The 20,939-nt window shown below is 40.1% G+C and overlaps 1 protein-coding gene across 2 annotated transcripts; it reads right to left on the reverse strand.

Annotated features, from left to right (window-relative positions):
- Positions 1-1,824: 1,824 nt before the first annotated feature.
- Positions 1,825-20,231, reverse strand: PMP22 (peripheral myelin protein 22). Of its 2 annotated transcripts, XM_073682429.1 has the most exons (5): positions 20,029-20,231; positions 17,612-17,711; positions 15,517-15,613; positions 8,724-8,864; positions 1,825-3,461 (listed from the first exon to the last, which is right to left on the reverse strand). In XM_073682429.1, exons 2-5 carry the CDS (start codon positions 17,687-17,689, stop codon positions 3,301-3,303), a joined length of 477 nt encoding a protein of 158 aa, XP_073538530.1. In that variant the 5' UTR covers positions 17,690-17,711; positions 20,029-20,231; the 3' UTR covers positions 1,825-3,300. The 2 variants fall into 2 exon arrangements, with proteins under 2 accessions (XP_073538530.1, XP_073538531.1); XM_073682430.1 differs by lacking the exon at positions 20,029-20,231 and having other exon boundaries at positions 17,612-17,815.
- Positions 20,232-20,939: the final 708 nt, after the last annotated feature.

The following is a 20,939-nucleotide window of genomic DNA, read 5'->3' on the forward strand; positions in this document are numbered from 1 at the left end:
CAGACTCTAGTTACGCCACCACAGGGAGGGCCCGGGATGAGGGACATTATACCAGAAAGCGACCTGGAATGGGGGACATTATTACAGGAAGCCGCCAGGAATGGGGACATCATTATATGAGGGAGCGAACACATATGTCTTTATAGGATCTAGAATGCTATACGGGCCCATACATCTGACCAACATGCAGGTGGGGGCCCAGGTCCAAATTTTCCACTAGGGCCCATCAGACTCTAGTTACACCACTGCCTCTCAGTTTTCTTTTAGCACTTATTCCCTGTATCTTCCATGTTGCTGATGACGAAGATAATAGTTGGTGCATGCACCAAGTAAAACAAGTCTTTCACCCATAATGCCTAATTGCTAATGATTCTGCTGAAAGCTGAAATTTACACTTTTACTTAGAAGGGCTGATCTAGGGACTGTATTTGTCCAGGCAACATGGTTTGGGGTCTGTATTAATTTAGGAGGTCTCTCATGTGGTTTGTATTTGTTTAGAGAATTCAGTCTGGGTTATTTATGCAGGGGATCTGTCTGGGGTCTGCATTGGTTATGGTGGTATAGTCTGAGGTCTGAATTGGTGATGGTGGTATAGTCTGGGGTCTGTACTGGTTAAGGTGTATGGTCTGGGGTCTGTATTGGTTAAGTCGGTATGGTTTGGGGTCTGCATTGGTTAAGGTATGGTGTCTGTATGGGTTAAGGTGGTATGGTCTGTGGTCTATATTGGTTAAGGTGATGTGGTATGGGCCCTGGAGTCTGTATTAACAAAGAAGGTATGGGCTGGGGTCTGCATTGGTTAGTTTCTGATGTCTGTATGGGTTAAGGTGGTATGGTCTGGGGTGAGAAGCAGGGCTGTGGAGTCGGTAAGCCAAACCTCCGACTCCAACTCCGACTCCTCAATTTCCATGACACCGACTCCCTCATACATGGCTCTTGTTTAAGTGATAAATTTACTGGAGCACAGATTCATCTCAGCTAAAAGTCTAGACCCTTAGATCAGGAATAGGACAGACATTTATAGGACATTTCATAACTTTCCCAAATTTTTATGAAAAAATATTCCCCACAAACTGCATTGAACTACTGTACCCAATTTATTATATATTTTAGGAGTTTGAGTCGGTACATTTTATACCGACTCCAATTCCGACTCCGACTGTCACGCCAGGTGTGGGGAAGACTTAGTGCAACACAGAGGGAAAAGGGAAAGGGAGCCCAGACACTAGGGAAAGGGGGGAAGTGGAGACTTCCTAGTCTGGTCTAGCATCACACTGTCTCAACTATCATCCTGTCCCTATATTGCCTCCTCAGCAATCGCCGCACGCGTGCCTCGCCCTACTCTCCCTGGTGTAAGGCTATGGCTAGGGATGGAAGGAGATGAGCACTAGTCAACCTCCACTAAGCTCTATAGACAACAAGGGTGGACAAAACAGGGGAAATGGCTTAGCTTTAGATGAACGCCAAATAAGCACACGGCCTCAAGCTCCAGAGACGACGAAGTACTGCTCCTGCTAAGCTTCACAAGTAGTAATGAGTATAACCGGTGACTCCATTTCAGACACACCAGGTATATATACACCTAGACCAGTGAGCTAATTAGTAAGAGAGAGGTAGCCGCTCGGTCCTAAAGACAGCCTCTTATCTAAGAAACTGTCTGCAATGCCAAACGTAGAGATCTCCTGCAACCCACTGCAGGGCGACTGTCCGTCACCTCTGACACAACCGTGACATCGACTCCACAGCCCTGGTGAGACGGAGGGTGTTATATGCAATAATTCTGTAAAGGATAAATGACAGAACACACAGTAAACACTTCAGAAGACGTCTAAGCAGCCATTTTTTTATTAAATATTCACATAGACCTGAAATTTAGAGAACTAGACAGAGTTTCAATGATTTTATTCTAAAAATAACAAAAAACTGAAAAGGAAAATGAAAACAACTAGAAACGTTACTGGGTCAGCAGTTAATACAGAGGTTAAAGTAGTAGGAATGGTCAAAAAATAAAATTATCATAGCACCACATTTTCTTTTTCCACGTTAAAATGACACAGTAAATCTAACTCTAATTTCAGTCAGGAGTCGATTATCTAAAATTCTCTATTATTTTTTTATTTTATTTTTTTTTAGAAGCAAAAAAAAATTGGTAAAGTTCGGTAAAATTTCTGGCTACCTTGTTTTATAGCTATAATTCTATATGTATAATACATGCACATTGGTTAAAATAAAAATATACATAGACTGTCCTTTTTCCACATCCTAAATTTCTTTGACACAGGTACATATACACACAAACACACTTTCGGATGGTAAAGTCCCTCCCACTTTCTGGCGCTGCAAAGACTCGCAGGCTCCGCTGGCAGTGTAGGGTCGATTCAAGCTCGGCCATAAAGCAAAACTATAAAAAAAAAATGCCATAGAAAACAATAACGCAATCAAGGTAAATAAAAAAAAGAGAAACTGAGAATTTTTTTTTACCCCTCAAAACTTTTCATTTCATTGCGTTATTGCCTTCTTCAAAATGCCCCAAAAAAATTGGAAAAATTAAAAAATTTTGATTGTCCTTGATAGTTTCCACAGTACTTTGGTGTCAGTGCAATAGTAACATGGCATTTTGAAAATGTGACCCTGTCGCTGGCCCAGCCTCATAGCCCATTCCACTAGGGCTTACTGACCGCCGGGCTACGGTTTTCACCCCTTCGATAAGTTCCAAGTCGGGTTCTCATCCTCTCTCTTTGTATGGACCCGATAGACACCTAACTGCTCTGGGGAATAAACATCAGAATGGCCGTTGGCGCTATGAACGCCTCTCTCTCGGGTTCTAGCGTCGGCCATTTTGAACCTGGCATGGAAGCCATGTGGATTTTTTAGAACAAAAATTGGCAATTTTTTTTTATGAGCAAGGGGTAGTCACTAATGGGGATTAAGACTGTTGGCATGTTTTTTCATAAGGCACACAAATTGAAATGTTTTTGGATTGTTGCTGTCCATTTACAAAAAAATTTTGGAAACATTTTTGTAGTAGACATTAGCAATTTTTTTTTTAGCCTACAGGTCAAAATAAGCAAACAATACTATGTACATATATGTAAAAAGTGTTATAAATAGGTGTTTAAACCATAGATACTATTTACATCTTCAATTAACACAGGAGCCCACCCTCACCGCACTCTCTCTTTTTCGGTGAGGGAGGGGATTTTTTTTTAAATTTTTGGTTTCAATTAAATTTTTTTTGTTGTTTTCAGAATCCCCTTTAGACTTTATATTGAGTTTTTCCTAGTCATGATGGTGTATAAATCATTATTCCCGCTTTCTCAAGATGACATAGATGATACCACTGATGATGGCGAGCGGGAAGGCTACCCATGCCAGGATATAGGCATAACCAAAGCTGGCAGCGCTGCTATGCCATTCTGTGTGTCGAACGGTAAAGATGGATGCTCCAGCCACCACACATAGACCTAAGGTAAGACAAAAGGGACATTTTAAGAAAACATATTATAAATATCCAATCTTCTGTGGAGGTCGCTTGTGCAAATCACTGTCTCTTCATGTGATCCCAGACAGACCAGATGATGTGAGATCAGAGCTTTGTGGGGGCCGGATAATCACTTCTAGAACTCCTTATTCTTCTTTACCAAGTTCTTACTTTATGTTTGGGGTCATTGTCCTGATGATATTACATGATGGATAAGTATCGGCCAGTATTTCTCAGTATTGAGGACACCAAGATATGGGCAACGTTGACCGTAGATGCAGTGGTCGGCCAAAGAAACTTAGTACAGCAGATGAAAGACACATCATGCTGACTTCTCTAGGAAAACAGATGTCCAGCAGTGCCATCAGCTCAGAACTGGCAGCCACCAGAGGGTTCCAGATACACCCATCTACTGTTCATAGGAGTCTGGCTAGAAGTGGTCTTCATGGAAGAATTGCAGTCAAAACCCCATAACTTCAACAAGGAGAAGTGACTCAATTATGCACGAAAACATAGTGTAAGGCAGCGCTACTTATTATCCTGGGGGATACTCGCTTTGCTGCGTCAATCACTGCACACCAGCAACTACTTTGCCGTGTTTCATAATCCACAGATTATTACACCTCATAAACCATATTTCACATACAAAATGTCCACGAGCCCAAGTGGCGACCGGCCCACTTGGCTCTAATTACAGCCTTCCGCAAGGTAATAAAACAATGTCCATGAAAATGTCCATAACATAAAGAGTATTACCTTTATCGGCTTTCAGCTGCTTTTAGTCCGCCACCACTGTGACTCTAAGGCTTGACCACACGTGGTCTCCAGCCCTCCACCCCTTAAGGCTTACTGGCGTATTTCACATACCCAGGCTTCACCCTCCAGGACGCTTGTGTGGCACTCCGAGGCTTACTGGCATCCCACACACACACACACAGGGATCCAGGCTTCACCTCCACCGGAGTCCACCAGGCCACTCCAGGCCTCACACGGTCGGTGTTCCCGCACACACACACAGGGAACAGCCTCGTTCCAGCCGTCACTTCCTTTAAGGCTTACTGGCATACTACTCATATCCAGGCTTCACCTTTCAGGATGCTTGTGTGGCACTCCGAGGCTTACTGGCATCCCACACACACACACACAGGGATCCAGGCTTCACCTCCACCGGAGTCCCCCAGGCCACTCCAGGCCTCACACGGTCGGTGTTCCCCCCCACACACAGGGAACAGCCTCGTACCTCTCACACGGTGCCCACACAGGAGCTCCCAACACGTAGGAACTCCTACATACCGGAACACACCCACACAGGAACACACAGGGTTTTTATATCTTGCAGCACACATGCACAGATAGGACCTTAACTGATGTCAGAGTCATGTGTCCACACCCTCTGTGTGCATAAGGACCTGTGTGATGTCATGGTCATGTGACCCGTCAATTAAAGGGGAAGGTACATGGTCATTCAAACACACTGAACCATTAAAGGGATGTCTGCCACATCACAATAGGAACTGAGGTGCAGAAGAGTGGCCGCAGCTGGTCTGGACTGAGGAGTCAGAACCTGAAATATTAGTTGTAATAGAGGTTTGTTTCCAGCAGGGCTGGAGAGTGGCACATTAATGAGGGTCTGCAGGAACAGTGAAGCTCAGTGGAGGGTCCTGCAAGTTTGAGGCTGTATTTCAGGAAATGAAGTTGGGGGATTTGGTTGGGATTAACGATGTCCGCAATGCTGAGAAATACAGGCATATACTTATCCATCGTGTAATACCATCAGGGAGGCGTCTGATTGGCTCCATTTTTTTTCTGCAGTCAGACAACGACCCCAAACATCCAGCCAATGTCATTAAGAACGAAGAGCCATGGAAGTGATGATCCGGTCCCGTAGAGCCCTGATCTCACATCATTTGGTCTGTCTGGGATCACATGAAGAGACACAAGGATCTGCACAAGCAACATCCACAGAAGATCTGGGGTCAGTTCTCCAAAATGTTTGGAACAACCTCCTGCCGAGTTCCTTCAAAAACTGTGTGCAAGTGACAAGTACCGAGAAGTGATGAAGGCAAAGGGCCGTCACCAAATATTGATGGGATTTACATTTCTCTTTTGCTCAGTCACTTTGCATTTTATTAATTGATAAAAATAAATTAATTACTAACACTTCTATATTTGAAGCTCCAAAGACATACAGATAGGGAATGTAGATTGTGAGCCCCAATGGGGACAGTGTCAATAATGTCTGTAAATTGTCTGAATTGTAAAGCGCTGCGGAATATGTTGGCGCTATATAAATAAAAAGATTATTATTAAAGATTATTATTCTTATTTTGCAGCATTTTTTCCACATTTGACTAAAACTTTTGCAAAGTACTGTATATTGTAACTTATTTTTCATGGAGGACCTGCCACTGGGAGGAGCTCATACATCCAAAGCACAATATTAGTGCTTTGGATGTATGAGTTCACAATATTAACACAATATTAATAAAATTATATGACTGGTGGCGCTGTTGCATGTGTTCCTATGGAAGTTCTTTACTGTAGGAAATGTTGGTAAAGAATGGTACTGCAAGTTACAAATAAAACAAGACTTTGCAGGGCAATAACTTTTGACCACATCATTCCCTAAAAATAGGAAAAAACTCAATTTAAACAGCAAGAAAATATGTACAACATATGTTATAACATTGTCATTTTATAAGATGTAATACTCCCCCTTTAAGGAGCATTCTTAACATGACCTATAAAAAAAAATCTATAAAATATTTGGGAGGCATTGTTTGGCCTTGCATATTCCACAACATTCATCATTTTGTCTAATTATCCAAAGGACACCTACAGCTCCTGCCAAGGGTGGAGAGTCTCAATGGGTGCATTGTTTATGAAAAGGCAAAAAGTGGGCATTTCATGGGCAAGGTCACTGGATTCTACAGTGGCCAGACCGCCCACCCACATTTAAAGAAAGGAGAAACTGTGTGAGTGGAGGACAAAAATATGTCGCGTCCCAGCCAGACGCTGCTAAATATCACTAAGAGGGTGGCGACTATATAACCTCAGAAATGCCGTCAATATCACAATATACTGTAATAACAGTATAAAAGTTGATGTTATCATGTATGGTTGAACATAAATCTCCTTTCTTCCTTTCCGATCACAAAACGACCATGTGAGATCACACACCCCAGCAGCTGAAGAACCTCTTAAAGATGAAAATGCCCCTTTTTAGAGGTTTAATAGCAATTGAAGCTAGTTTCTACCTTTCCCTCTAATTGCCATTTACCCCTGTGGCCTGCCCATTAGTACATCCATGCCCAGGAGCATTGCCAGGTTCTATGCTGCTACAGGTAAGGAGCTTGTACTGCTAAAGGGGCATATGGGTGGCACTGCTGTACAGAAAGTAAGGGGACATGTGGCTGCCACTGTTTTGGGGCACAGCGATTGGGACCAAGATACCACACTGCGGCTTGGCTTATGTGGCTTGGCACCTTTAAGGAGGCATTTTGTGAAGGGGCCGACTGGCAAGAGCGTGTAAATCCCACTGTATGATCCTGGACCCCCCCATTGACAAGTTCCTGCAAGGAATCCTGATTTGAAGCTCCTTTGGTGGTACATGCCAACCAGTGACATGGTGGAAACCCATCAACAGCATCAAGAGGGATGTCAAATAAATTCACACCAAACCAGCATGAAACTATTTTTGTCCCTTTTGTAGATTAAAAGGATTTCCAGACTCTTGGATGCAGATTCATTTATAAATGTTACACGACTACTTCATGAAACTTTGTTTTCTGTACTAGTGCGCTCAGTCGAGTTTTGCCAGTAAGTGCGCTCAGTCGAGTTTTGCCAGCAAGTGCTCTCAGTCAAGTTTTGCCAGCAAGTGCGCTCAGTCAAGTTTTGCCAGCAACCCAAAAAAAAAAGCCAACAACAACTTGAGTTCCTCTAGGATGCAGCACATCTCTGTGCCCGGTTATTACGTTACCCTCTGTGATTATTAGGAATGAGTCAGAGACCAAGCATGCAGCGCCATAGAAAGTGGATAATCCGGGGGTTTAAAGGCCCATCCCTGCTGAATGAAATGATGAATGGATTCCAGTAACCAGCATTTCTATAAATAAGCTCTGAAACATTTTGTCCATTTTGCATCATGGTAGCCGGGCATGGCCTGGGAAATCCTGAGCTGAAAGCAATGGCAGGTCTGATAATAATCCATTATTTAACCGTAGTGTCTTTGAGTTATACATATGGATATACCATACTCGCCCAAAGGAAATCAACAGTTCCGGCCAATGGTGAGGAGCCTAAAAAAAAGTCTTAAAAGTGGACAGGTCTCTATAGTTTACACATCCAGAGCTGCACTGTAAACTCTTCATGTATTAGGAGGAAATGTGATGTCCTGGGTGCTAACAGAAAATCAGCAGAGTTCTAATTGCATAATGAGAGAGTGTTTCTGTTAGCTCCCAGGACATCACATCTTCTCATAATGCATTCTTGTTAGCTTTGAAGACATAACATCTTCTCTTTAAGGGAATCTGTCAGCAGGTTTTTGGTATGTAATCTGAGAGCAGCATGAAATAAAGGAAGAGAGCCTGATTCCAGCGATGTGTCACTAACTGGACTGCTTGGGGCAGTTTTGCTAAAATCCCTGTTTTCTCTGCTGTAGCTGTAACAGTAGTCAGAATGCTGAGCTGTGTATAAACCCGCCCACAGCACTCTTTGACAGCTTTCAATGTACACTGTCAGCAAGCTGCCAATCAGTGGTGGGGGCGTGGTTACACAGATTAACCTGACTGCTGTGCATGTGAGACTTAGTCCAGCAGTGATAATCTCATGCTGCTAAAACAATGATTGTATTGAAACTACAGCAAGCTGCAGGGCAGGTGACACATCCCTGGAATCCGGCTGTCTTCCTCTATATCATGTTGCTCTCCGATTACATAGCAAAAACCTGCTGACAGATTTCCTTTAATACATTCAGAACTCTGTTGATTTCCTTGGTGCTCACAGAAAATCAGCAGAGTTCTGAATGCATAAAGGGGAGATATGATACACTGAGAGCTAACAGAAAATCAGTGAGATGTGATTTCCTGTTAGCTCTCATGACATCACATCTGCGAATTATTCCCTGAAGAGCCATTCCCTATCTTATTTTATTGTGAAAAATGAAAGGCACTATGCTTCCCACAATGCAATGCATCGGGTCTATAACCCCCACATTTGATGCCCCCCAACATTTGACACCACTTACCTGCAAGGAGCTGGAAGATGCCGGTCAGGTAGAATCGTCCACCTTTTGTAAGAGTGAAGAGTTGGCAGAAAAAGAGAAACAGGGACAGGACGCTGAAGATTATGGAGAGAATCATCATGGCCTGGACCGACTGGAGCCACTCTGTGGAGAGGAAACATCAAACGCTTATATGTAATCTGCAAGCAGTACAGCGGGACAGGCACACAGTATAGAGATGATGATAAAAAATAGCAGGTCCTTGATCCAGTGGCCACATCACTAGACCATGGCCACCGGACCACAACCTTCTAACCAATTAGTAAGCCTGGTGCACTACTATTCAGAAGGGGTGTAACTATAATAGGTGCAGGGGTTTCAATCACACCCGGCCCTGGAGACCAGGGGGATCAAAAGGTCCCTTTGCCCCAAACGAACTGACTATCGGCCCTGGAGACTAGGGGTCCCAAAAGGTCCCTTACCCCATATAAACTGACTATAATAATTCTAAACCTATGATAGTTGGAGACCCTGTTGGAGATTTTGCATTGGGACCCAGAAGCTTGAAGTTATGCCACTGGGCACCAGAGATGTTGGCACATAGAGATTCGCAGGTCTCTGGTCCGGTGGCCCTGGACTACCAATGTGTCTGCTGGACCAGAGTCTTGCGGATCTTTTATATACAGTATGGCATCTGATCTATTATTTCCTGTTCGACCTTGTAAGCTCCCAAAAAAAGGCCTACAATCTGTATTGATGTTGGGGTGGTTTGATCTGGGGTCTGTTTTAATTTAGGAGGTAGAGGTCTATACTAGTTTAAGGGGTCTTGTCAGTTTGCAATTACTTAAGAGGGTTTGGTCTTGGGTCTACGTTAGTTTAGGGTGGTCTGTATTTAACCCGTCATCTGTATTTACATAGAGGGTCTTCTCTGGAATCTTTATCTAGGGGGTTTGGGTTCTATATAAAGAGGTTGTCCAGGATTAGGAAAAACGCTGCTTTCTTCTCAAGACAGTGCCACACTTGTGTACAGGTTGTGTGTGGTATTACAGTTCGGCTCCATTCACTTTAACGTAAGTGCGCTGAACTAACAGACACAAACTGTCGACAGCTGTTTTGGAAAAAATGGCCTTTTTTTCAATCCCAGAAGGCTCATGTACGGTAAGTGGTCTTGGGTCGATATTAGGTTAGGGGGTCTGCTCTGGAATTTATGTTAGGGGACAAATCCATACAAAAGAATAAGGCATATATATAAAATTTTGCATTTTCTTTTTGTTTTCTTGTACTTATTACATCACTGCTTTATTACTTTTTAGAAAAATCTGATCACTATGACTGCTCCAACTCAGCCGGACTTAGTTATTTCTCTTTGTTACATTTAGTTACCTTTTTTTTTTTTTTTTTTTTACAGTTTAGCTGTGTATTATCCATATAACCAGCCTGACGGAGAGATCTATTGACTAAAAGCCATCCCCCGTCCCTTCCTGCATTATTAATCAGATATTTCAAAAATGTACATTAAGCAGGATCTCTACGAGACGAACCATTTCTCTACCGAGCGCTGCCTCGATGTATCCACCGGCCTGCCACAGTAGAGACGTTCAATAAAACGTAAAGCTTTTATGTCAATGGTCCAATAAGAAAACAACGGGAATGCCGGTATTGAATAATTTACTATCCAGGATTACAGGAACTTGTACATTACACATGCAAAATATGAGTCCTTCCTCTAGCCAATTCATGGAGAGTACTTTGTAAAATATAATCCATTTACTGAAGGATAAGATGGGTCTTAAAGCAGACATTTCTTTGCGCTGTTTAAATGAGTTGTCGGGGATTAGAAGACTATTTACAAACACAGCGCCACCCCTGTGCACAGATCAAGTGTGGTATTGCAGAACAACCCTAGTCACTTCAACAGATTCCAGATCCTTCTGCATTATATGGTACTTCTATATAACATTCTGGATCCCCCTACATTATATGGTACTTCTATATAACATTGCGGATCCCCCTACATTATATGAGACTTCTATATAACATTCTAGATCCCCCTACATTATATGGTAATTCTATATAGTATTCCAGATCCCTCTGCATTATATGGTACTTCTCTATAACATTCCAGATCCCTTACATTATATGGTACTTCTATATAATATTCCAGATCCTCTACATTATATGGTACTTCTATATAATATTCCGGATCCCCTACATTATATGGTACTTCTATACACCATTCCAGATCCCCCGCCTAATATGGTACTTCTATATAACAACATTGCAGATCCCCCTACATTATATGGTACTTCTATATAGTATTCCAGATCCCTCTGCTTTATATGGTACTTCTATATAACATTCCAGATCCCTTAGATTACAGTGGATACGGAAAGTATTCAGACCCCTTTACATTTTTCACTCTTTGTTTCATTGCAGCCATTTGGTAAATTCTTAAAAGTTCATTTTTTTGCTCATTAAAGTACACTCTGCACCCCATCCTGACTGAAAAAAAACAGAAATGTAGAAATTTTTGCAAATTTATTAAAAAAAGAAAAACTGAAATATCACATGGTCATAAGTATACAGACCCTTTGCTCAGTATTGAGTAGAAGTACCCTTTTGAGCTAGCACAGCCATGAGTCTTCTTGAGAATGATGCAACAAGTTTTTCACACCGGGATTCAGGGATCCTCTGCCATTCATCCTTGCAGATCCTCTCCAGTTCCGTCAGGTTGGATGGTGAACGTTGGTGGACAGCCATTTTCAGGTCTCTCCAGAGATGCTCAATTGGGTTTAGGTCAGGGCTCTGGCTGGGCCAGTCAAGAATGGTCACAGTTGTTCTGAAGCCACTCTTTTGTTATTTTAGCTGTGTGTTTAGAGTCATTGTCTTGTTGGAAGGTGAACCTTCGGCCAAGTCTGAGGTCCAGAGCACTGTGGAAAGGCTTCCGTCGGGCCACTCTGCCATAAAGGCCCGATTGGTGGAGGGCTGCAGTGATAGTTGACTTTGTGAAAATTTCTCCCATCTCCCTGCTGCATCTCTGGAACTCAGCCACAGTGATCTTGGGGTTCTTCTTTACCTCTCTCACCAAGGCTCTTCTCCCACGATTGCTCAGTTTGGCTGGACAGCCAGGTCTAGGAAGACTTCTGGTAGTCCCAAACTTCTTTCATTTAAGGATTATGGAGGCCACTGTGCTCTTAGGAACCTTGAGTAATGCAGAAATTCTTTTATAACCTTGGCCACTTCTGTGCCTTGCCACAATTCTGTCTCTGAGCTCCTTGGGCAGTTCCTTTGAGCTCATGATTCTCATTTGGTCTGACATGCACTGTGAGCTGTGAGGTCTTATATAGACAGGTGTGTGCCTTTTCAAATCAAGTCCTATCAATTTAATTAAACACAGCAGGACTCCAATGAAGGAGTAGAACCATCTCAAGGAGGATCACAAGGAAATGGCCAGCATGTGACTTAAATATGAGTGTCTGAGCAAAGGGTCTGAATACTTATGACCATGTGATATTTCAGTTTTTCTTTTTTAATAAATTTGCAAAAATGTTTACATTTCTGTTTTTTTCAGTCAAGATGGGGTGCAGAATGTACTTTAATGAGAAAAAAATGAACTTTTTAGAATTTAACAAATGGCTGCAATGAAACATTTAAAAAGTGAAAAATTTAAAGGGGTCTGAATACTTTCCATACCCACTGTATATGGTACTTCTATATACCATTCCAGATCCCCCTACATTATATGGTAACATTCCAGATCCCCCTGCATTATATGGTACTTATATATAACATTCCAGATCCCCTACATTATAGGGTAACATTCCAGATCCCCCTGCATTATATGGTACTTCTATATAACATTCTGGATCCACCTACATTATATGGTACTTCTATATAACATCCAGATCCCCCTACATTATATGGTAACATTCCAGATCCCCCTACATTATATAGTAACATTCCAGATCCACCTACATTATATGGTACTTCTATATAACATTCTGGATCCACCTACATTATATGGTACTTCTATATAACATCCAGATCCCCCTACATTATGTGGTACTTCTATATAACATCCAGATCCCCCTACATTATATGGTAACATTCCAAATCCCCCTACATTATATCATACTTCTATAAAGCATTCCATATCCCTCTGCATTATATGGTACTTCTATATAGCATTCCATATCCCTCTGCAATATATGGTTCTTCTATATAGCATTCCATATCCCTCTGCATTATATGGTTCTTCTATATAGCATTCCATATCCCTCTGCATTATATGGTACTTCTATATAGAATTCCATATCCCTCTGCATTATATGGTTCTTCTATATAGCATTCCATATCCCTCTGCATTATATGGTACTTCTATATAGCATTCCATATCCCTCTGCATTATATGGTACTTCTATATAGAATTCCATATCCCTCTGCATTATATGGTTCTTCTATATAGCATCCCATATCCCTCTGCATTATATGGTACTTCTATATAACATTCCATATCCCTCTGCATTATATGGTACTTCTATATAGAATTCCATATCCCTCTGCATTATATGGTTCTTCTATATAGCATTCCATATCCCTCTGCATTATATCATACTTCTATATAGCATTCCATATCCCTCTGCATTATATGGTACTTCTATATAGCATTCCATATCCCTCTGCATTATATGGTTCTTCTATATAGCATTCCATATCCCTCTGCATTATATTGTACTTCTATATAACATTCCATATCCCTCTGCATTATATGGTACTTCTATATAGAATTCCATATCCCTCTGCATAATATGGTACTTCTATATAACATTCCATATCCCTCTGCATTATATGGTACTTCTATATAGCATTCCATATCTCTCTGCATTATATGGTACTTCTATATAGCATTCCATATCCCTCTGCATTATATGGTTCTTCTATATAGCATTCCATATCCCTCTGCATAATATGGTACTTCTATATAACATTCCATATCCCTCTGCATTATATGGTACTTCTATATAACATTCCATATCCCTCTGCATTATATGGTACTTCTATATAACATTCCATATCCCTCTGCATTATATGGTACTTCTATATAACATTCCATATCCCTCTGCATTATATGGTACTTCTATATAACATTCCATATCCCTCTGCATTATATGGTACTTCTATATAGAATTCCATATCCCTCTGCATAATATGGTACTTCTATATAACATTCCATATCCCTCTGCATTATATGGTACTTCTATATAGCATTCCATATCCCTCTGCATTATATGGTACTTCTATATAGCATTCCATATCCCTCTGCATTATATGGTACTTCTATATAGCATTCCATATCCCTCTGCATTATATGGTACTTCTATATAGCATTCCATATCCCTCTGCATTATATGGTACTTCTATATAGCATTCCATATCCCTGTGCATTATATGGTACTTCTATATAACATTCCACATCCCTCTGCATTATATGGTACTTCTATATAGAATTCCATATCCCTCTGCATAATATGGTACTTCTATATAACATTCCATATCCCTCTGCATTATATGGTTCTTCTATATAGCATTCCATATCCCTCTGCATAATATGGTACTTCTATATAACATTCCATATCCCTCTGCATTATATGGTTCTTCTATATAGCATTCCATATCCCTCTGCATTATATGGTACTTCTATATAACATTCTGGATCGTTCAATATTATATGGTACTTCTATATAATATTCCAGATCTCCCTAAATAATCAGGTACTTCTATATAACATTCCATATCCCTCTTCATTATATGATACCTCATATATAGCATTTCGGATCTCCCTTTATTACATGGTACTTTCTGTAGATATCCTTGCATATAATGGTACTGCTATATAACATTCCAGATCCCCCCTACAATAATTGGTATTTTCTATAGAACATTCCAATCACGCCCACAGTAAACTGTACCCTCATATCATTCCATAACGCCATGATTACTCCACACAGTACTCCCTACAAGATTTGGTTTCTCCATATAGCATTCCACAACCCCCTACCATTAATGGTTTCTCCCTATATCGTTCACAGACCTAGCATGTTTCCTTGATTCGAATTTCCCTTTGTGGTTCTTTCCTATTATCATCCTATAAAGAATGATTTGATTTTTTTCTTTGTAGCATGTGCTCCTTGTAAACAATCTGTATAGTAAAAGGTTTGCCCCAAGAATCTCCTATCTTATTATCTACCAGAAATTAATTTTGAATATAATTGTGAAGAACAATGGACTTTATTGTCTCCATGTCTGTAGATCTATTGCAATCCATACCTGATCCGCTGCCAAATAACCCCCGAGTAAATTTCCATCAAGTTGTGGGATGCAATAAACTTTAGGAAAGTAGTTTTTTTTGTAACACAGTTGCACCTGCACCGCATAGATATTGCGGGGTCCCATCCATAAGTAACATTACATGCATTGCTAGTATACACCACCAGTGGGTGTTATGAGCAAGCACATTTCCATAACCCAACCTTGAATTGAGCTGCAAATATGTTGTGGGGTTTTCAGCCAATATGAAATTCAAGAAAGCCTGGACTATACCACTTCTATTTTTATGCAGGTAACAGGCGGCCTATTTTTGTGTCTGAAAGGACAGAGAAATGGCCTCCCAAGTGATTTATGACTGGGTGGTCTGGCGCTGCTACTTCTCATCCATTACTGCTTTGTTATTGTTAATAATATGATTTTTTGGGGAATTTGGTAAGGTACCGAGTGTAAATCCACTCTACCTCTAAAGCAATGTCATCGAGCTACTCACCATTGTTGGAGGAGGAAAGGCAGTTCCAGGTACTGCTGGCTCCTTCGCTGCAATTCTGCCACAAATCCGAAGAGTAACCATTGCTTACAAGCCAACTCTGGTGAAGAAAGAAAAAAGTCCAAAGTATTAGAATAAAAATGCAAATATATGGGCCTTTTATAATAGCCATAACGACTCTGCTCAAATTTGGAGGACCTACCAAGGAATATAGCTATTTGGGGTGCTGACGAAAACACCATGACCCCCTTTTCTTGCATATACTACCTACAACATTTGTCACTAAGCATGGGTGTGTCAATGGGCATGGGGAGTCACAAAGCGTAGGTGTGTCACTAAACGTAGGCGAATCTCTAAGCGTAGGTAAGCCACTAAGCATGGGCGTGTCACTAAGCGTAGGCGAGTCACTAAGCGTAGGCGAGTCACTAAGCGTAGGCGTGTCACTAAGTGTAGGCGTGTCACTAAGCGTAGGCGAGTCACTAAGCGTAGGCGTGTCACTAAGTGTAGGCGTGACATTTGGCACAGTCTTTCTTATTTCCAATACTTATACCGAGAAACAGAAACATTGGCAAAAAGAGTCCAATTGAAACAAATATTGGACCCTCGTGGGCGTGGACTTCAGAGTATGTAGAATCTTTTTAAACTGTTTCTAGTATGTGCAAGTATATTGTAAATATATAAAATAATGACAAAAGACATTCTATGTAATAAAAAGGTACAACTCCCATATATAACGGTACTATGTTTGTCAAACATAATAGATGATTGGTCCCTGTCTTAGGTAGCTCTGCCCCCACTTAAGCTTAAAAAATGTGGTCAATTTACTACACATTCTTCCAATTAATAACCTTGAAGCCAAAAGATATAACAATCTGAAGGCAAACCTTTACAGACAATTAATATTGCAAAATAAAACATAATCAATAATTTTGTAAAAAAAGAAATAAAAAAAGTAAAAAATAAATAAATAAATAAAAAAAATATTTTATAGTTTCCATTCTAAAAACAACTCATGAATAAGTAACCAATCTTTTTTTTTTCCTTTCCCAATCCCCCGATCCATCATTACAGAAAGTAAACAAGTAGAAATTGGCAGAACAATACAGGCAAAAGAGCTTGGGGCTGTTTATAAACCAAGCGCATACTGCCTGCCAGACAGCGTACGCTCATGTGTATGTTTTTGGAGTACGTAATCTCTAAAATACCAAAGACTCCAGTAAGGAAACACTCTGTCAGCATTGTCTCAATGGTCGTTAACCCCTCAAGCTCTGAGATTTGAAAAACATAGTGTGAACTGCGTTGCGTCGCCGCTTTAACCACGTTTATACCCAACTAGAGGGCTCTGTTAAAACAGCCTAGACTCTCTATACATGTATATTTCTGCGTTATTTCATGCTTATAACTTTATTTTATACCATCTGAAATATGTTTTTACTTCCGAGTTAGAATGCAATTTTTCAAAGTTTTTCAATATTTTTTTCCCAATTTTTCTAAATTTTTACTCCATTAGATTGTTTATTTTTGTAATTGGATCCAACATTGAATCACATTCACAAGCTTTATAAATGGAGGGAGGTTTTTTTCATTGCCTCCAGCTGCGTATCCCCTCCACCTCCACGCATTTTTTTTTTTTGGGGGGGGGGGGGTTTCAAATTTCACAATTTGAATCCTAGTAAAAAAAAATTCATACTTTTTTTTTCCCTCCAAGATTGAGTTGCAGAAATTAACTCTACGGAAATGCCTTGAACAGCACATCTGGAAAACAGATTGCGCCCTGCCTAACCATGGCATCCTATATATTATTTACACCCAATTATCCCACTATGCTTATGCAGAGAGGGGCCATAAATAATATATTTATGGTATTGTACCCCGTATAACCGCACGCAGGCGGATACACACATGTACGAGAGTATAAAAAAGTGAAAAATATTTAGAAAAAAAATTAAAAAAAACAATGAAAACATATAAAATTGAGGTCGAACAACATCCAAAAATATGAAAAATTTGGCAAAATATGACCCAGTTGATGTAATTAACAGAATGCGTGGTACATATATGGGCACATATGCTTCAAGGAAAAATGCGAAGTACTTACGCTGACGATTGTAGAGACGAACAACAGAACCAGGACAGCGACATGGAGGATAATGATCCCGAGCAACAAGAGAAGCATTTTCAGTCAAGTATTCGGATTCCTAAAGGAAGAGAAAAAGTTTGGTTTAGACCCTGAGTGAGTCTGTTCCCTACAGCAACAACTTTCAGAGTGAACGCTCAGCCTGAGAGTCTGGGTGTGTCAATCTGTGTCTATACACCCACTGGCCAGGAGGGGGAGCCAAAGCATCACTCCCCACTATTATAATTGGAGGATAACTGCAATTTCAAGCAGAAAATAAAATTCTACCCATCTAAAAGCTGAACACAAACCAACATCACAAACATGATCAACATGACCCTTACCTTATAATTTCTTAAAAATAATCATAGTGAAATTCTAAAGAAACAAAAAATCAAAAAGAAGGTCCCAAAAGTCGAATTTTCATATATCGACCACTATTCCTGTATATGCAACAACTATTTGGATACTAAACAGTTAAGTCTTTTTTTTTTTTTTTTTTTTTGCATACACCCAGAATTCCAAATTCTCCACATCTGTTTCCAAGATCTTCCATGAAGCAGGAGAATTTTTTCTTTTTTTTTTTTTTTCCTTTTAAATGGCTGACATATGTGTTTAATAAGAATAGGAGAATTAGGTTTCATCCAACTTGAGCGAGTCTGGGTTTCTGAAAAGATACAGAGTTTTTCCTGCTGCTGAGAACCTTAAGAGGGGGGGGGGGGGGGATTTGGAAATTTCATCATTTCGAGGGCAAGTTCGTATCGTGAAAAATTTGGAACGAAAATGTTTATTTTACGTTTTTACTATGATCCCGATATTTATTATCACGATATAAATGGGATTTTAGTGAATATTTTTGTGGAAAATGCGGCCTTCTATTCATAAAAGTCTTAATAAAAGTGTAAATAAATGTAAAAAAATGTATAAAAATTGCAAAAAAAGGTCGAGAGGCAAAAGTGATTTGTTTTTGGTTATTTTTTTCACAATGCTTTATATATATATATATATATATATATATATATATATATATATGTATATATATATATATATATAGCAGTGCTGTATATGAGCTGTATATGACATACATGAAATATACAACACTGTGGTAATTCTTTAACCAGCTAGAATGACAGGACTGTGTAACTGTAAGGAGGAGAAGTGAGAGTTGGGTGTGAGTCCTGCTATCTGCAATGTAGGATGAGCCAAGGCAACACCCATGGAGGCATCAGGATTTCCAGCAATGGGATCCTGACATGGCAGATGCATGTAGTAGTAACCACCAGCACCAATTCATAGAGACAGTCCACAACTCTTGTGTTGTAAAACGACATATTGCATACATCTATATATACAGATGTAGCAGAGCTGAACTGCTCACTTAAATAAATAACCTCATATGACTCTTTCCGCAGCAGAAAAAGTTCAATAACACATATGGCTCTGCTACATTGTAATATTTGACAATATTGGTTCAATACTAAAAAAAACCCACCAAAGTCATAATTATTATACTGACGTAGGGATGCAGCAAAGCTGAGTTTGTCATTTGCAGTAACTTAATTTGTGGTATAATGCACAATAGAAATAATTAAATAACACATACAGCTATGCTACACTGTAATATTTGACAATAATGGTTCAATACTAAACAAAAAAACACCTCATAAATATACTGAAGTAGGGATGTAGCAGAGCTGAGTTTGTCATTTGTAGTAACTCACTTTGTGGTAGAGTGCACCAGAGACAGTTCAATAGCACATTCAGCTCTGCTACATTGTAATATTTGACAATATTGGTTTTGATACTAAGAAAATACTTCATAAATGTTACAATGAAATAGAGATGCAGGAGAGCCGAGTTTGTCATTTGTAGTAACTCACTTTGTTGTATGGTGCAGAATAGAAACAGTTGTAGAACACATTCTGCTCTGCTGCATTGTAATATTTGACAATATTGGTTCAATACTAAAAAACAACTCATAATTATTATACTGAAGTAGGGGTGTAGCAGAGCTGAGTTTGTCATTTGCAGTAACTTGTGATATAGTGCACCATAGAAAGAGTTAAATAACACATACAGCTCTGTTGCATTGTAATATTTGACAATATTGGTTCAATATAAATATACTGAATTAGGGATGTAGCAGAGCTGAGTTTGTCATTTGTAGTAATTCATTTTGTATCATGGTGCACACTAGAAACAGTTGAAGAACATATTCGGCTCAGCTGCATTGTCAATGTCAGCTCAATACAAAAAAACCTCAATCAGCCACTAAAGTAGGAAAACAGGAGGAACAGATGTAGCAGAGCTGGCTGTGTTATTCAGCTGTTTCTTGCAGATGACACATGGAACAGAAGTCTACTACATCTGTATCAGTGCCCAGTAGATCCAGTACTTACTGAGTGTCAGCCTGGGGGTGAGTGGTTGCCTCCCCTGTGGTGCAACAGCTGCAGGCAGTGGTGTAGTGTATGTGTCCTGTGTCCACACTGAGTTATCTGAGGTTAGCTGGGGAGCTGGGGAGGATATAAGTTTCCCTTTAACAGGATGGACGCCCCATGACGCTGCTGTGCTGGGTGTGCCCCTGCATCAATCCAGAGAGCCCAGTGCCTGGGCTATAAATAATACTGGAGGGAGTGGGAAGGCATCAAAGGGGGGTTACTCATTCGATCCTGAGTGATGTCACTCAGGAATGTGACATTTGTCACAAGTGCCCTTGTTTCAGCTGCACCAGGGTCTGGAGTGTTGTGGAACTACAACTCTCATCAGGTCACTGATTCATAATGAAACAAGAAGTAATTCCACATCTGGAAATGAAATTGTCACCTTGCCTGGGATTGTGGATGTGGTTGCACGTGGAAAGATATGCTGAGGATTTTCATACGTAGATGATAGTGATGCACTCAGTCTACCTGTGATTCTGAGTAGCACACACTACAAGTTTCAGCATCGCAATAGCCCCTATAATATACTGGGAGAGCTACTGTAGACAAACTGGTTCTATCCATAACTATGGAAAATATACTGTGCCAAACAACAAAAAATAACTGCTGTAATACTGCTCCCCATGTACAAGAATATAATTACTATAATACTGCCCCTATGTACAAGAATATAACTACTATAATACTGCTCCCTATGTACAAGAATATAACTACTATAATACTGCTCCTATGTACAAGAATATAACTACTATAATACCGCCTCCAATGTACAAGAATATAACTACTATAATACTGCCCCTATGTGCAAGAATATACAGTCATATGAAAAAGTTTGGGCACCCCTATTAATCTTAAGCTTAATGTTTTCT

The sequence above is a fragment of the Phyllobates terribilis genome, unplaced genomic scaffold, assembly GCF_046119375.1.
Source record: "Phyllobates terribilis strain yellow unplaced genomic scaffold, ASM4611937v1 Scaffold_5__5_contigs__length_657084704, whole genome shotgun sequence".
NCBI classification, from domain to species: domain Eukaryota; kingdom Metazoa; phylum Chordata; class Amphibia; order Anura; family Dendrobatidae; genus Phyllobates; species Phyllobates terribilis.

Excerpts from the sequence above, each read along its gene's own strand:
- PMP22 (XM_073682429.1), bottom strand. The coding sequence starts at position 17,689 with ATGCTTCTCTTGTTGCTCGGGATCATTATCCTCCATGTCGCTGTCCTG. Across the intron at positions 8,865-15,516 it reads CCTTTCCTCCTCCAACAATG|AGTGGCTCCAGTCGGTCCAG; the intron begins GTGAGTAGCTCG and ends TCCTCTCCACAG. Across the intron at positions 3,462-8,723 it reads CATCTTCCAGCTCCTTGCAG|GTCTATGTGTGGTGGCTGGA; the intron begins GTAAGTGGTGTC and ends GTCTTACCTTAG.